This window comes from Molothrus ater, chromosome 27, assembly GCF_012460135.2.
Source record: "Molothrus ater isolate BHLD 08-10-18 breed brown headed cowbird chromosome 27, BPBGC_Mater_1.1, whole genome shotgun sequence".
NCBI lineage: Eukaryota > Metazoa > Chordata > Aves > Passeriformes > Icteridae > Molothrus > Molothrus ater.
The window spans coordinates 3,434,348-3,449,937 of record NC_050504.2 but is presented as its reverse complement, the minus strand read 5'-3'; the positions used below and the strand labels follow the sequence as shown (position 1 = coordinate 3,449,937).

Below are 15,590 nucleotides of genomic sequence, written 5' to 3'. Positions count from 1 at the left end.
GTGGGTGCCCAGTCGGTGGCTGTGTCATGCCAGGCCTTACCAAGGGAAAATCCAGCTCCAGGAGGAGGGAGAGGCTGGGACTGAGGGCATCTGCTCCAGTCCTCACTCCAGAGGGGACTGGGGTTATGGCAGGATTTAGTTGGGGTCAGGATCCCAATGGGTAGGAGTCAGGCAGGCAAAGGTGTGCGATAGTGAGGGGCAGCTCCAGCTGCTGCATCCCTTCACTGATTATCTGGGTGCTCACAAGGGTGGGTATTGGGGCAGGTGATGAGGACAGAGCACGTTGGCATTGCCAGCATCACACCCACGGCCTGTGCTACGTGCCTGCCAGCTCCTCCATAATTCAGCACACCATGATTTATTCACCTTTCCTGCCTCTGTGCTGCTTCTGCACCAGCGTGGTTGTGGGAGTGAGAGGGTGCCAGGCAGGGAGTGTGGGGCACAGAGGGGGCCAGGCTCATGCCAGGCCATGCTTGGAGCCAGGGGTGGTGAATGGGGAGGCTGGAGTGGGATGGAAAAGCCCCTTTCCTGATCAGGGACCTAGCAGGTCCCAGCACTGCAGTGGGCACTGCGGGTGCAGGGTTTGTGACGTGGGTGATGATGCGGGGGTCCAGCCCTGGGGTGGCAGAGCAGGGCTGGTCAGGAAAATGTACCCAGACCCTTATGGGGATCCCATGGCTTTGTGTGAAGGGCGCAAAATCTCTCCCTGTCCTTCCCAAGGGGCAAAAGCTGCTGTCTGTGCATGACCCACAGCATCAACACTGCAGAGCTGCTGCTCAGTGTCCCTCAGTAGTCATCACCACCCTGTGTGCCCGGGCTCGCTGGGACAAGAGGTGGGACACCTCCACCAGCCCGCAGGGCTGAGCAGGATTGTCCTGGTGGGTTCCTCAACAAGGAGCCCAGTCCTAGGCTGCCTGGTGGGAATCGTGGCCCTGGTGTGGGCCGGGGAAAACGGTGGAAATGAGCACCCCCGACCCCCGCATCGCCCCCGTTCTGCTCCCGTCCGGCTCCGCCCCCGTCCCGGCCCCAGCCCCGGCCCCGCCGCCGGGGGATGCGCCGGGCAGGTGCGCGGGGACCGGGCGATCCTATAAATAGGGGCGGGAGCGGCCGCAGCGGCTCCGCTCGGCGCGGCGGGGCTGGGCTGGGCTGGGCACGGCTGGGTGGGCACGGCGGGCTGGGCACAGCGGTGGGCTCGGCGCCATGGAGATCTGGAGCAGCCCCGCCGCCTACGATGAGTTGAACGGGAACGCGGAGCGCGGCGGCGGCGCGGACCCCATCGCCCGGGAGCTGGAGGAAGGTGAGGGCGGCGCGGGTGGTCCTGCCCCGGGGATGGCGATGAGGATGGGGGTGAGGATGAGGATGAGGATGGGGATGGAGATGCCGCTGCAGCAGGGCTGGGCTCCCCCCGGGGCTGGTCTGGAGCGGCGGGGGCCGGGGTCTCCCTGGGGCCAGGGCTGGTCCGGAGCGGTCGGGGCCGGGGTCTTCCCTCAGGATGTCCCTCGGGATGTGCCGTGCGCTCCCCACCCGTGTCTTCCCTCAGTCCCCGTCTCCCTCGCCGCACTCTGGCCCGGGGTTGCCGCCGCCCGGTCCCTTGGGGACCCCCAGGGTCACCCCGACCCCAAGGAAAGCTGTCCCCACGGCGGGAGTGGCGGGGGCAGGGCAGGGGCCCTGCCAGGTGTGCCCGTGGGAAAGGGAGCCCCTCCTGCCGTGGGAACGGGGTGCTCCCCCCGCACCCCCGGATCGGGCCCTGGATGGATGTTTACATCTTCGCCAGCGCTGCAGCCCCCGTCTGCCAGGGCCAGCCGCTCGCTCCAACCGTAACGATGCTCATGCTCTAATTACTTCCAATTAATGGCTCAGGGGCCTGATGAGGTGCAGTTGGGGACCCCCGCGGAGAGCGGCTCCTGTCGGGGTGTAGAGAGGGGAGTGAGGCTGGGGATGGGGCCGGCCCTTGTCCCCATGGCCTTGTTTGGGGTCCGTGCCCTCTGGGGCGTGGGCAGCGCCCGGGGCAGTGAGGGCCGGACGGGACCGGGGTGGCGAGTGGGGGCATTGCCATGACAACACGCTCACCATTACACAACCCCAGCTGGGGACGCCTAATGGGATTTGTGTGGCTGAGCTTCCCCGTTAACCCACTTGGTCTGCACGACTGGGGGGTGCCTCTGACTGGGGGCCCAAGGGAAACTGAGGCACGCACCCTCGGGGCAGCAGAGCGTCAGAAAGGGCATGGGGAGTGCAGGGGGTGGGGTACAGGCGGCTCCCGGGCTGTGGGAGGCTCTGGGGTGCGGGCAGGGCTCGGGGCTCCGCTCCCGGCTCCAGCGCCGCCGCCTGGGTGCGTGCCCGGCGCTCCTGGCAGGATCCGCAGCGGGGGCACCGAGTCTCGGGGCCGGCACCTCCTCTCCCCGCCAGACCCGGGGAGCAGCGGGGGAGCAGAGCCGTGGCGGGGGCCCGGCCTGGCCCGGTGGCAGCTGCCCGGTCCTGCAGCTGCGGGGGCACCGGGTGGGTGCGGGCTGCAGCGTCCCCTCCCCCAGAGGGAAACTAAACTAGGGCAGGGGGGATCTGGGGGAGGGGGCTGGGGACAGATTGGAGGGGACGCCGCCTGTGAGCCCGGCTCGGCACGGTGCCACCCACAGCTATTTATACTGGAGCTCCAGCCTGCTTTCTGCTGGAGATGTCACCTCCGATCCCGTCTCTGCTGCTGCCCTTCCTTGTTCCCCCTTCCTGTCCGTGAGTCCTGCAGTGGGGCTGGCACTGTGCCTGTGCTGTGGGGTCAGCAAGGGGACCCAGCATTTTTCTTGCCACCCCAAGGCTGTGAGCAGGGTTGGGGGCGAGGTGTGAGCCCCCCGTTTCCCCTGATGCTGTCCAGCTGTGGGGATCCTTGCCTGGCACTGTGTGAGCAGACAAAAGGTCCTTTTTGGAGACCAGCCTGGGGGGGGACAGGGCTGAGCCCCTGGGTCAGTGCTCCCACAGTGTGGGGGTTCACCCTGTGGCCCTCTCCCCCCAGTCCTGTGTGCTGAGCGGGTGGCCAGGATCACGAAGACCTACCACGATATCGATGCTGTCACCAACCTGCTGGATGAGGTACGTTGGAGATCCCACCCGTGTGAGGGCTGGTGGCACCCTGGGGACACAGGGCTGGGTGAGGAGTGGGGAAGGGATGAGTCCCAGCTGAGGCAGAGCTGCCCCCTGCAGAAAGAGCGGGACCTGGAGTTGGCAGCACGCATCGGGCAGTCCCTGCTGAAGCAGAACCGGAGCCTGACTGAGCGCAATGAGCTCCTGGAGGAGCAGCTGGAATTGGCCAAAGAGGAGGTAACAGCTCCTGGGCACAGGTCTGGGCTTTGGCCCCCTGTGTGCCCCCCGGGGGCTGCTGTGGTCCCTTTAGGCCGTGTCCTGAAGCGCTTCTGCCTCTCCAGATTGCGCAGCTGCGCCACGAGGTGTCCATGCGGGATGACCTCCTCCACTTCTACACCACCACCACGGAGGAGAGCGAGCCCACCACCACCACCTCCACACCGTGAGTGCGACTCCCTGTCCTGCCACTCCCCTGGGGCACAGCTGCTCCTGTGGGCTGGGCAGGGGCCATCACCGTCCCTGGGGTAGCAGCGGCCACATCCCTTCCCTCCCCTGGTGGCCGTGGGCCCAACCCCACAGAGCTCGGTGGCTGCGGATGCCCGGGGGCTGGGGGAGCGGGCAGGGGTCAGAGTGGGTAGCCCCACGCTGCCTGCACTGCTCAGGCCATCCCTGCTGTCCCCAGGCTGCGCAGGCACGAGTCCTCGCTGTCCTTGCAGCAGTACTTCCAGTACGACACCCTGCAGCAGAAACTCAGGAGCCTGGAGGAGGAGAACCAGAAGCTGCGCATGGAGGTGAGCACAGCCGGCTGCAGGATGCCCCTCAGTGCCCGCCTCTGCCCTGCTCTCTCTGGGGACACCCAGCTGCCCCCTCAGGGAGACGGGAGGTCCCGCCTGTCCCTCTCAGCCCCTCCAACCCTCTCCCCCAGGCCACCAGCATCGCCACTGAGACCTGTCAGTACGAGCAGCAGGAGCAGCAGCTGATGATTGACTGCGTGGAGCAGTTTTGTAAGTAGGGCTCGGGGCTCTGCCCAGGTGGCTGGGCTGGGGCCGGGGGTGGCGCCCGGCGGTGACAGAGCCCGGCCCTCCCGCAGCCGAAGCCAGCCAGCAGGTCGTTCACCTGTCGGAGGAGCTGGCGCACAGGGCGGAGGACGCGGCGCGGCAGCAGGAGGAGATCAGCCAGCTGCTGGCGCAGGTGGCGGACCTGCAGCAGAAATGTCGCACGGTGAGGGTCCCCTGCCCGTGCCGGGGGGACGGGGGGGTGCGGGCACAGCGCCCTGACCCCGCCGCTCCTGCCCGCAGTACGGCTCCGAGGTGGAGGAGCTCCAGCAGCACCTGACGGCGGCCAAGGAGGTGCAGCAGCAGCTGCGGATGGAGGTGAGCCCGGGGGGAGCCCTGGGTGCCCCCCTGGCCGGGGATCCTGCCCCGGGGCCGTGCTCCAGCTGTGCCGGTGTCCCCGCAGCTGCGGGATCTGCAGGAGAAGTACGCGGAGTGCGGCGGGATGCTGCAGGAGGCGCGGGAGGAGGTGAAGAGCCTGCGGAGCCGCAGCCTGCCCAACAGCACCGTCAGCCGCTACAGCGCTGCCAGCCTGCTGCCCGTGGTGAGCGGGGAGCGGGCGGCACGGGAGGGGTCCCTGCTGTGCCCCCGGTACCGGCACTGCCCCCCCCCGGTACCGACACTGTCTATCCCATCCCCAGGACTCGCTGGCGGCTGAGATCAAGGGGATGATGAGGAAGAGGACGGACAGCTCCTCCTCAGACTACAAGTGAGTGCTGTCATTGGCCACTCGCGCTGTGCCATGGGACCGGCTCCGGCTCACCCCGAGCTCCTTCCTGCCCGCAGGAGCTGCCAGCGCGTCTTTGAGACGGTGAAGGCCGTGAACCAGGCAGCCAAAGCCAAGTCCTGCTCTGAGTCTCCCCACCATGTCCCGGGCTCCAAGCAGCTGTCCACTGCCCACTCTGGAGGGGCCAGCACCCCCCAAACCAACTTCTCCGGCTCGGAGGATGCTCAGTGAGTGCTGGGCTGGGGGGGGGACGGGGCCGGGTGAGGCAGCGGCTCCTCCTGCACAGGGGCTGGGATGCTGGAAGCAGCCTGGGGCAGGGAGGGCAGGATCTGGGGGTTCCCAGCACAGCCTGAGGTGCAGGGCAGGAGTGCAGCCCTAACGCTGTGCCCCCGGCAGGGCCGATGGGGCCAGCGGGGAGCCCCGGGCAGCCCCGGGCCGGCGGGACCTGGAGGCGGCGGTGCAGCGGCTCTCGGAGCGCTCCTTCTTCGAGGCAGAGCGGGAACGCAAGCTCTGGAGGCTGAGAGATGGGGAGAGCTCCAGCGGCTTCCTCACCCCCGAGGGCAGCGTCGTCTCCACCGGGACAAGCTACTCCGGGGGCTCGGAGCTCACCGCTGGCTCCGGCTTCTCCCTGGGCTCCCTCACCTACTTCCCCGACAAACTGCAGATTGTGAAGCCGCTGGAAGGTGAGGGGCAGAGGGGGTGAGGAGCTGCAGGTGCTCTGAGGCTCCAACAGCCCCTCCTGAGTTCCCTCCGGCTGTGTCCCCCCTCCCAGGCTCTGTGACGCTCCACCACTGGCAGCAGCTGGCACAGCCCAACCTGGGTGGGATCCTGGTGCCCCGGCCCGGGGTGCTCACCAAAGACTTCAGGCAGCTGGACATCGACCTGGAGGAGGTCTACAGCCTCAATGACCTGGAGGAGGATGATGTGGACGCCAGCTCCTTCCAGCTGCTCCCTACCTCAACACCCGCCAAAGCCAAGGAGCGCCCCAGGGGTGAGCGGGGGGCGAGGGGACGGAGGGGCCGCAGCCCCCGGGGTGTCCCTGCCCTCCTGTCTCGGCTGGCTCTCGCCTCCCCCCGTGCTTTCTCCTCTTGCAGCAGCCTTTCCCTGCCACCCCCCGGTCCCCAGGGGGATGCTCCGCCTGCAGCTGTGCAAGGGCGATTCTCGGGCAGCTGCCCCGGCGGGACGAGCCGTGGCCATGGCCCTGGCGAGCCCCTGCTGCCCCCCGGCTGCCTGCAAGGGGCCGCTCTGGCCTCTCGTGGTCCCCCCTGTGCTGGCTGCCCCCTCTGAGCAGGCACCAGACGCAGTTGCTGCTGAATCTGTGCCCCGTGCAAGGAGCTTCCAGCCCAGCTTTGGCTGCCCCGCCCGCCCTCCGCCGTGCCCTCCTCCTGACCCCTTGTCTCCTGTCCCTTCCAGTGTTCCTCTCTGTTAACAACCTCCCCCAGACCCCGTCTACCTTCACCATCACCACCTGCCACATCCTCCACCCCACCTCTGCGATCACCACGGTGACTCCCAGGTAAGGCGCGGGGCCCCCGCTGCCTGCCCCGGCCCCGCCGAGCGCCCTCCTCCTCCTCTTCCTCCTCCTCCTCTTCCTCCTCCCCTGTGCCTGGCTCCCTGCAGCTCGAGGAAGTGGCAGCCCCTGATGCTCTGAGAGGTGCCAGCACCAGAAATCTCCCCAAATGTGGCTGCTGGGCTGTGGATGGATGGGTGGATGGATGGGTGGATGGATGGACGGACGGACAGCCTTCCTCGGCTGGGCTTGCCCAGGGGAGCAGTGAATGCTCCTGGCACTCTGGGGAACAGACACAGCTTTTTTCCTCCCTCCACACTTGGGCAGCAGCCAAGAACTTTTCGCAGCCGGCTACTGGGCTGTCCCCTCATTAATGAGCACCGGTGATTAGCCCTAATGAGCCCCCCTACGGCTCGTTGGGGGTTGGTTTGAAGCTGGAGTTCGCTGTTAGACAAAACCCTGGTGTCTGGAAATTGCTGCTGGAGCAGTGCCTGTGTCCCAGTGTGTCCTGGCTGCCGAGGAGCAGCCCCCAGCACCCCTCTGGGAGCTTTGGGGTCTCCTACAGCCCAGGGCTCTTTAGGGGAAGGACAGGGGGTCCTGCCTGGCCCCCTCAGCAGCATCCTCCAGCACAGGGCCCCAGCTGATCCCCCCTTCTGCTCTCTCTTCCCCTCCAGTCTGTATCATGCCGTCGTGCCTTCTTGTGGGCCCTTTGAGGGGCTGAGCCTCTGCAGCCCCCCACCAGAACTGACTCCCCCCACGCTGGCGCTGGGCCCTGGACCCCCCGGCACCCCCAGGAGACTCCTCAGGCTCCTGCTGGGCCGAGATTCCCACCTGGCACCAGGGACTGGATCGTGGTGGGCCCCCTCACTGCACTGCCAGGACCCCCAGCATTGTGAGCCCCCCGTGGCCAGGGGCCAGCAGGGACCCCCAGGCAGGAGCAGCGCCTTCAGCTGGAACCTGGTGGAGAAGCTGCAGCGCCTGGGGCTGGACAAGGTGGTGGCCAGAGGGGAGAGCTCCTGTGCCCAGCCAGGGCCCAGAGGGGCCTGGGGCACCCAGAAGTGACACTGCTGCAGAGCCCCCAGGCTCAGGGTGAGACACATCCTCTTCCTCACCCATGCATGGGGAAATGGAGACAGGACAAGCTTCAGCCTCAGCTCCTGCTGCTGCCCCAGGTCCATCAGCGCTCCTGGCACCATCAAGGACAGAACCTGGCACTGCTCCCCATGTATGGGGGGTACAGGGGGTGCTGGCTGACCCTGTCCCTGCTGGGGGAGTGTGGACCCTTCACAGGAGCCAATTTCTGGCAATAAAAACTGTTCCTGCTTCTGCTGAGCCTGTCTGCGGAGCGAGGGGCAGCTCGGCCCGTTTGGGGCTGTCCAGATGCTGCAGGGATGGAGAACACTCAGTCTGGGCTCAGGTGTGTCCTGGGGCAGCCCACTGGGGCCAGGGGGACACCCCTGCACCCTGGGCTGGGCCCCTGGCCAGCACCTGGGCTGGACTGGCCTTTAAAGGGAATGGTGGTTTAGCTCTTTCCTGCTCCCTGAGTAGCAATAGTAGCAGCACCCACAGCTTGGGATGGTTCTGGGGGTGCTTCTGTTGCTCCCCCCAGCTGTGTCCCTCCCTCCAAGCTGTGCCCAAACCCCTGGCAAATAAATGTGAATTCACAGAGCAGCTGCTGTGTGCTGTGTGTGCTGCTGTGCCCAGTTCAGTCTCTGCCCCTTGCACCCCTCTGGGGCTGGGGGCAAATCCCTTCTGCCCTCTGGGGTTGGGGGTAAATCCCCTCTGGGGCTGGGGGTAAATCCCTTCTGCCCTCTGGAAGTGGGGGCAAATCCCCTTTGGGGCTGGGGGTAAATCCCCTCTGCCCCCTGGAACTGGGGGCAAATCCCCTCTGCCCTCTGGGGTTGGGGTAAATCCCCTCTGGGGCTGGGGGCAAATCCCTTCTGTCCTCTGGGGCTGGGGGCAAATCCCTCCTGGGGCTGGAGGTAAATCCCCCCTGGGGCTGGGGGTAAATCCCCTCTGCCCTCTGGGGCTGGGGGTAAATCCCCTCTGCCCTCTGGGGTTGGGGGTAAATCCCCCCTGGGGCTGGGGGCAAATCCCTTCTGCCCTCTGGGGTTGGGGTAAATCCCCTCTGGGGCTGGGGGTAAATCCCCCCTGCCCACCTTCCCAGGCTCTCCCCAGCACATCCAGGAGTGCAGAGGCCGTGGTGCCAGAGTTTTATTGAGGGGAAGGGCAGGCCCTGAGTGCGGCAGTGCCCAGCCCAGCCCAGCAGCTACACAGCCCCATCCTCATCCTCAGCGCTGCGGCGGCCAAAGTCCATCCAATCAGGGTAGAAGTGGTCGTGCAGAGCCTCCAGCCCCTCGTCCTCATGCACAAAGGCCTTGTGCTTGTTCAGCTCTGCCAGGGCAAAGGCAGCAGTTAGAGCTGGAAATTGCTGGAAATTGCTGGAAATTGCTGGAATTTCCCGTCCCCACGGGGGCCAGGCTGTGCCCACCCCCCCATAGCTCCCAGTACCTGTGAGGACGTGGGGCAGGAACTGGGACAGGAGGTGCTGCTGCTCCTGGGACAGGTGCTGGGGCCAGTCCCGGCGGGCCAGGCTGAGGGGGGGCTCCTGGGGGTCCCCCAAGGCAGCTGGGGGCCGGCACAGGCTGGGGGCCACTGCGAGGGCGAGGATGAGGCACAGGGACACCTTCATGGCTGTGGGGACACTGAACAGGGGGGGAAATGGGGCAGCTGCAGCCCCTGAGCTGAGCCAGGCTCAGCCCCAGCCCATGGACAGTTCACAGTCCCCTCTGTCCCTCCCTTTGTGTCCCCAAGTCCCCTCCATCCCTTCAGCTTCTCCCCAGGCCTTTTCCATCCCTCTCTCCTGGCTGGTTCCCAATTCCCCTGGAATCAGAGTGAAGGCAGAGGGATCCATAAGGATCAAGTCCCACTCGTGGCTCCTTGCAAGGATGCTGGAAACTAAAACCCATGGCTAAGAGCATCATCCAGCTCCTCCTTGAACCCAAACAGCTGGGGAGCTTCTCCTCCCCCGGGCATGGCCGGGCCCCAGATCCCCTCTGTTCCTCTCAGTGGGACTCTGAGTTGCTTTGTCCCTCCCATCTGCTCCTCAGGCTTTCCCCATCTCTCTCTCTCCCCAAGTCACCTGCAGCCAGTGCCAGAGCCCTGTGAGACTCACCTGTGGGTTCTGAGGCTCAGCAGGGTGTCCTGGGGGTGTCCTGGGGGTGTCCTGGTGGGTCTCAGTGGGTGTCTCTCGCCAGGATCACCCCAGCTCAGCCCTGCTTTTAAAGGCACTGCCGGGGCTGCCACACCCCAGGGCGGCTCCACTCACATCCACCCACCCCGGAGGGGCCCTCGGGCATCTGTGTATGCTCACAGACACACAGACAGACACACAGACATACAGCCAGACAGGCAGACCCACACAGGCAGACAGGAGATATATATATACATACATAATATGTATTAAATATATATATAGATATATTTTATTTATTTTTATATTATATTTATATATATATATATGTATTTATATGTATATATATATATGCATGTATATGTATGTATGGAAACACAGATATATGTATATATATGATTGCTTACATAAATACACGCATATATGCATATGTTTATATGTGCATTTCTACATACATGTGTATACACAAGTATTCACAATATATAAATATATCCACACACACATGTTGGACTCCATGATTTTTGGAGTCCCTAACCTAAATGATTCTGGGATTATGTGTGTGTGTATATATATATATATATATATATATATATATATATGTGTGTGTGTGTGTGTGTGTGTGTGTGTGTGTGTGTGTGTATATATATATATGTATGTATATATATATGTATGTATTTATGTATATGTATATATATGTATATGTGTATATATATATATGTATATATATGTATATATATGTATATATGTGTATTTATATATTTATATATAAATATATACATATATTTATATATAAATATATAAATATATGTATATATATAAATATATACATATATGAATATATATTAATATTTGTACACATATATCTAAATCTGTACACATTTATACATACATGTATATACATACATACATGCATACATATCTGTCTATAAATAGCAATATATATGCAAATACCTGTATAAACACACATGCACGTGTATATATGTATATACAGAAGTATGTGTGTGTACATATGTGTATTCTCACACATGTGTGTCTGTGTCTGTACACACACACACATGGATGTACCCTGACACCCAGGTGTGTGCACATGTTTATAACGTGTTGTGCCAGGGCTGCCAAGGGCTCTGTGCCTCTGGGGTTGGGGGGCTGTGTCTGTGAGGCCCCTCAGCAGGACACAGGCCCCAGAGCAGCCCATTCTGCAGCTCTGGACCTCTCCCTGCACCCTGAGAAGCTTTGGGGTGCTGTGGGCCCCACTTACTGTCAGAGCCCCCTGAAGATCCTGTCTGTCCCCACCCACCCCCACTGGATATTGACGGTTCCTGCTGCCTCTATTGAGCTCCCATCCAGGTATTTGCAGAGCCCATTTGTCTCCCTCCTTCAATAAACCCTGTGAGAGACATCCTGGGCTGGGGCACATCACTATCCCCTGTCCCCAAGGAGCTGTGTCAGCTCCTCAAACACCCCAAAAACAAATGGGCTTTGGATGGCAGGAGGCAGCAGCACCCAGCACCCCTCAGCCATTGATCGCTCGCTCCACCGAGCACCTTGCACAAGGAACAAACAAATTGTTTTCCAATTTCTGCCTTTTAATGGCTCAATCTGGACCCAATGAGCCGTCAGGGTGATGGGGACACGGTGACTCACGGGCTTGGCATCACCCTGACGCAGGTTTGTTACCAGGCCTGTGGGCATCAGGGCTGGACCCTTCGCCAAGGCTGAGCTGAGGATGGACCAAGCTCCCCTTGCCCCTGGGGCTAGCTGTCCTGGCAGTGGCCAAATCTGTTGGCAGCCTGGCAAGTCCAGCGGGGAGAAATCCAGGCTGGACATGCCCAGACACACGAAGGGCACGGGAATTCTTGGCACAGCAGCAGCAGAGCAGAGATTGGGCTGGTTCAGGTTGTGGGCACAAAAGCACACCCTGGTGTGGATGCTGGCCTTGGTGCTGTCAGCACTGCTCTTGATGTGCAGGGCTGGTCACCAATCTGCCAGCACCTGCTCCCCGAGGCATGGGCAGGGCTGGAGGGCACCAAGGCATGGGCAGAGCAGGTCACTGCAAGGAATGAGCAGGGCTGGAGGTCACTCCAAGGCATGGGCAGGGCTGGAGGGCACCAAGGGATGGGCAGAGCAGGTCACTGCAAGGATGAGCAGGGTTGGAGGTCACTGTGAGGTACAGGCAGGGCTGGAGGGCACCAAGGGATGGGCAGAGCAGGTCACTGCAAGGATGAGCAGGGTTGGAGGTCACTCCAAGGCATGGGCAGGGCTGGAGGTCACCCTCAGTGCACTCACAGCTGCTTTACATAATTGCAGCAATTCCGTTTCCAAGAGCAAAGTCTCCCAGGAAAGCAGCAGTGACCTCGGTGCTCTGAGCACACATGGGACATGGGGGCATTGGGGCAGTGGATGAAGAGCCAGGGCCTGCTCTGGGGGGCTGCAGGAGCATCAGCAGTGACCAGGGTGGGAGCAGCACCCCAGGACACCCCAGCCCTCCCTGCTGCAGGACAGATGGGCTGGGGGCAATGGCAGAGAAACCCAGGTTTGAAAATCAGCATTTCAGTGCATTTCACACTGCTCCAGTGGCAGAGGCACCTGCCAGCCCCCAGAACCATCACTGCCCTCAGCCAGTGCCTCTGAGAGTTCATTCTTGCCTGTTGAGCTCGAGCTCACAAAACAAAGAGAGCACTCAGCCCCTGACCTTTGGCAGAGCCTGACCCGGGTGGCAGCGCCTCCTCCTCCTCCTCAGAGCAGTTTCTGGGAAGCAGAAGTGACCCTGCCCACGGGACTGCCAGGAACACAAGGAGGGAATGACTCAGCACCCACCCACCCCTCGGCTTTCCCTCAGCTCCCAGCAGGAGCAGCACACATAGCACCAAGGGAACTCCCTCCTCCTGCAGTGGGGGGCAACCCCCAGGCCCCCCAGGGCAGGGAATCCCACCAGGGCACCACTGCTGGCAAGAGGAGAAGGTGCTTCAGCCCCTGGGAGGGATGGAACCACCACACACGGGCTTTTGAAAACCAATTTTATTTAAATAATTTTAAATACATTACAATAAAACATTAGAAATGATACCAAAGCCATGTAACTGCACAGGGTGTGAGGCAGCAGCAGCAGCAGGCTCTGCAGCTCCAGGGATGCTCCAGATGTTAGTCCTTGTCACGAGTTTAACCCATGGGACAGCACCTGGCACCTCAGGGCTCGCAGGTACCAGCACCTGAGCTGCAGCCATGGTGCCTCCAGGTCACTCTTGTGTCACTCCTCTGCCTCCAGGAGCCAGCACTGCCCAGAGGGAGCAGGTGGCACCAGGCAGGCCAGGATGGGAGCACAGCTGGACTGAGGAGCCATCAGGACAGGCTGAGTCCTGGGGGCTTAGCTGGGAACAGCTGGAACTTGTGGCTTCAGGCTGGGTGGTTCCCAGCACTTGGGTTAGCTCTGGGAAATGAGGGACAGCCAGACGAGATAGCATGGGCTCGTGTCAGTTTATTACATCACCAATTACAACAGTCCAGACTCAACAGTGGACCCAAGATCGTTACATTACACAAACCGGCTGGTTTTAAACTTATGACAAGGGACAGGTGGGAATTTCATGGTAAGGATATCTTCTTGCATAAAGCTCCAGTGGCCCACAGGCACTTAAAACCCGTGGACTTTCAGCTGGTCGTCTTTAGCCAGTCCAATCTGCAAGAGAGAAAACAAATTCACAGTGTGTGGGGTGATGCCTCTGTGCATCCAAACACTGCCCACACCCAGGGATCTGTGTGCATTTATCAAATCTGTGCTGATTTTAGGTAGTGAAAGGTCTCATAAGCTCTTGGAGATCTATTTCACACCCAAGATAGCTCAGCTACCCTCGAAGGCATAAAATCAGCAGGATGGCTTCGGCGGTAGTGTTGGAAACAAAAAGGTTTCAATAAAAGGCAAAATAACAAAACCCTTTACAGAGAAAAACCAAGCCAGGTGCAAGAGGTTCTCTCTCCTGGTAAAACACCTCACAAAAGCCATTAGTTTGTCAGTTTCTTTGTTCTCTTCTTTTTCTAGTAAATTGCTCAGGTGGGGCTTTTTGGCTCCTGTCGAATTAGCTATCCTTAAGTTTGAGGTAAAGCCCATAAAGTCCTATGAGGTGTCTTTTCACCTAATTAAGGCAAGAAACTTCTGGGCTTATTTCCTTTTTAAGGCGACAAAGGATAGTTTTGTCACTCCATCAACAGGGGGCACAATCCTACAGAAGCTGTCCTACCTCCACAAGGAACTGGCAGATGTTCTTGCGCTGGTCACCCTGCAACTGAATCACTTCTCCATACTCGGGGTGCTCAATTACAGTACCATTGCAGGCAAATTTCTGCAGCAGAGACACAAAAACCTCATTAACACCACAAACATCCCTGCTGGGCGTGGCCGCTGCCCCACCCCCGAGCCCCTTAGGCCCCACCTTCTTGAAGGCCTTCACCAGTTTCTTTTTATCGTAGTCATCCGCGATGCCCTGGACTGTGGTGAGGGTCTTCCTGCCGTTTCGCTGCTGGATCCTTATATGGATGTAGTCCTCAGTGCCGGCCGGGAGCAGGTCATCACCCTTACTTGCATCCGCAAAGGGGTCTGCGGGGAACGCCGTCAGGCCCCGCCCCAACAAGGCCCAATTGGCCGCCGCACCCGCCCATCATGCACACATCCCGCCCCATTGGCCACCGCGCCTGCCCGTCATCCCTCGGCCCCGCCCCCGCACGCCTGCCAGTCACGCATAGATCCCACCCACGCCCCCACCCCATTGGACGCCGCGCCCGCCCGTCAGGTTTGGGTCCCGCCCCCCGTCTCCCCCCCCCCCCCGCGGCTGACGCAACGGGGCCCGGAATAGCAACTGCGCCACGGGGCGGGGCCGGGGCGGGGCCCGCGCGCTCCCCCGGCCCTACCGCACAAAGGGCCTCACCGAAGGGCTGGAGGTTCTGGATAGCGGACATACGATACGCTTCCCTTCCCTCGGCGGAGGCGGCGGCGGCGGCAGCGGGGGCGGCTCTGGCGGCGGGAGCGGCTCTGGGCGGAGGATGCTCTCGCGGCGGCGGCTCGAGGCAGTGTCAGGGGGGCGGGACTGCCGCCGACCGCTTATATACCGCCCCTGCGTGGCGTCATCACGCACGGCCAACGAGGCCTGTGATTGGTGGCCGCTCGGGGGCGTCAGGACGCATCGGGCGAACGCGGCCGCGCCCTGGCTGGCGCGGGGGGAGCGGGGCGCATGCGCTGGAGGAGGGCCCGGCAGCGCGCGGGGCGGCGCGTGCGCAGTGCGATCCTGGGCCGGGCCGGGACCCCCGGGACCCCCCGATCCCCCTCAGGATCGGCTCCGCCGGCCCCGAGACCCCCGGGAGCCCCAAAATCCATCCGGGACCACCAAAATCCTCCCCGAGAGCCAAAAAATACCCCCATGAACCACAGAACTCTCCCCAGGAGCGATCAAACACCTCCAGGTCCCCTCGGGCCTCCCCTCCAAAGGATGCGGTGCGCCCCGAAACCCTCACGGGGTGCCCCAAATCCCCTCCAGCCCTCGCAAATTTTATTGGGATCCTCAAACCCTCTGCCAAACACCCCTGTTATGCCCCCCAAGACCTCACTGGCACCCCCGAACTTCCGTGTGAAAAATGCGTATTTTATGATTGGCTTTTGGCAAATACTAATATTAGATGTGTTATGTTCGAAAGTGATGCCGTATTAATTTTCTTAAGTAGGGTGTTAAATATTTTAGGTTATAACATGATGTTAAAATAGGAACTATGCTATGTAAGATACATTTTTTGAGAGAGGACTCACACTGAGATAGCAGCCACAGGACACCTAAATCTTTCAGAGAAAAAGAATTTATTGCTCCATTATCAGAAGAAATGAGCTTCGTCCCACCTTGCTCAGCCATGACACTTTAGGATTCAGAGGAAGAAGTTGACACTGACCAGACAGAATCTTTTGTTTGAATGGAATTTATGCATCATGGATGAGGTGTATGAATATGCAACAGGCTGTTGCTTTTAAGGGTTAATCCTCTGTTAACGTAGGTTCTT

General features: G+C 61.1%; 3 protein-coding genes across 3 annotated transcripts; 1 reads left to right on the top strand and 2 right to left on the bottom strand.

Annotated features, from left to right (window-relative positions):
- Positions 1 to 1,125: 1,125 nt before the first annotated feature.
- Positions 1,126 to 8,032, top strand: HAP1 (huntingtin associated protein 1). Its single transcript, XM_036399113.2, has 15 exons — positions 1,126 to 1,297; positions 3,005 to 3,081; positions 3,193 to 3,309; positions 3,414 to 3,514; positions 3,755 to 3,863; positions 3,998 to 4,076; positions 4,163 to 4,293; positions 4,371 to 4,445; positions 4,531 to 4,668; positions 4,766 to 4,833; positions 4,911 to 5,078; positions 5,248 to 5,534; positions 5,624 to 5,842; positions 6,265 to 6,367; positions 7,036 to 8,032. The coding sequence occupies exons 1-15, from the start codon at positions 1,201 to 1,203 to the stop codon at positions 7,421 to 7,423; spliced, it is 2,157 nt and encodes a 718-aa protein (XP_036255006.1). The 5' UTR covers positions 1,126 to 1,200; the 3' UTR covers positions 7,424 to 8,032.
- Positions 8,033 to 8,630: 598 nt separating this feature from the next.
- Positions 8,631 to 9,397, bottom strand: LOC118696508 (gastrin/cholecystokinin-like peptide). Its single transcript, XM_036398662.1, is given in 4 exon segments — positions 8,631 to 8,755; positions 8,873 to 9,069; positions 9,071 to 9,115; positions 9,327 to 9,397. Coding segments are annotated over 4 exon segments (438 nt in total).
- Positions 9,398 to 13,009: 3,612 nt separating this feature from the next.
- Positions 13,010 to 14,623, bottom strand: EIF1 (eukaryotic translation initiation factor 1). The gene is made up of 4 exons (XM_036399116.2): positions 14,474 to 14,623; positions 13,982 to 14,145; positions 13,790 to 13,891; positions 13,010 to 13,230 (listed from the first exon to the last, which is right to left on the bottom strand). Exons 1-4 carry the CDS (start codon positions 14,502 to 14,504, stop codon positions 13,186 to 13,188), a joined length of 342 nt encoding a protein of 113 aa, XP_036255009.1. The 5' UTR covers positions 14,505 to 14,623; the 3' UTR covers positions 13,010 to 13,185.
- Between the last annotated feature and the right edge of the window lie 967 nt (positions 14,624 to 15,590).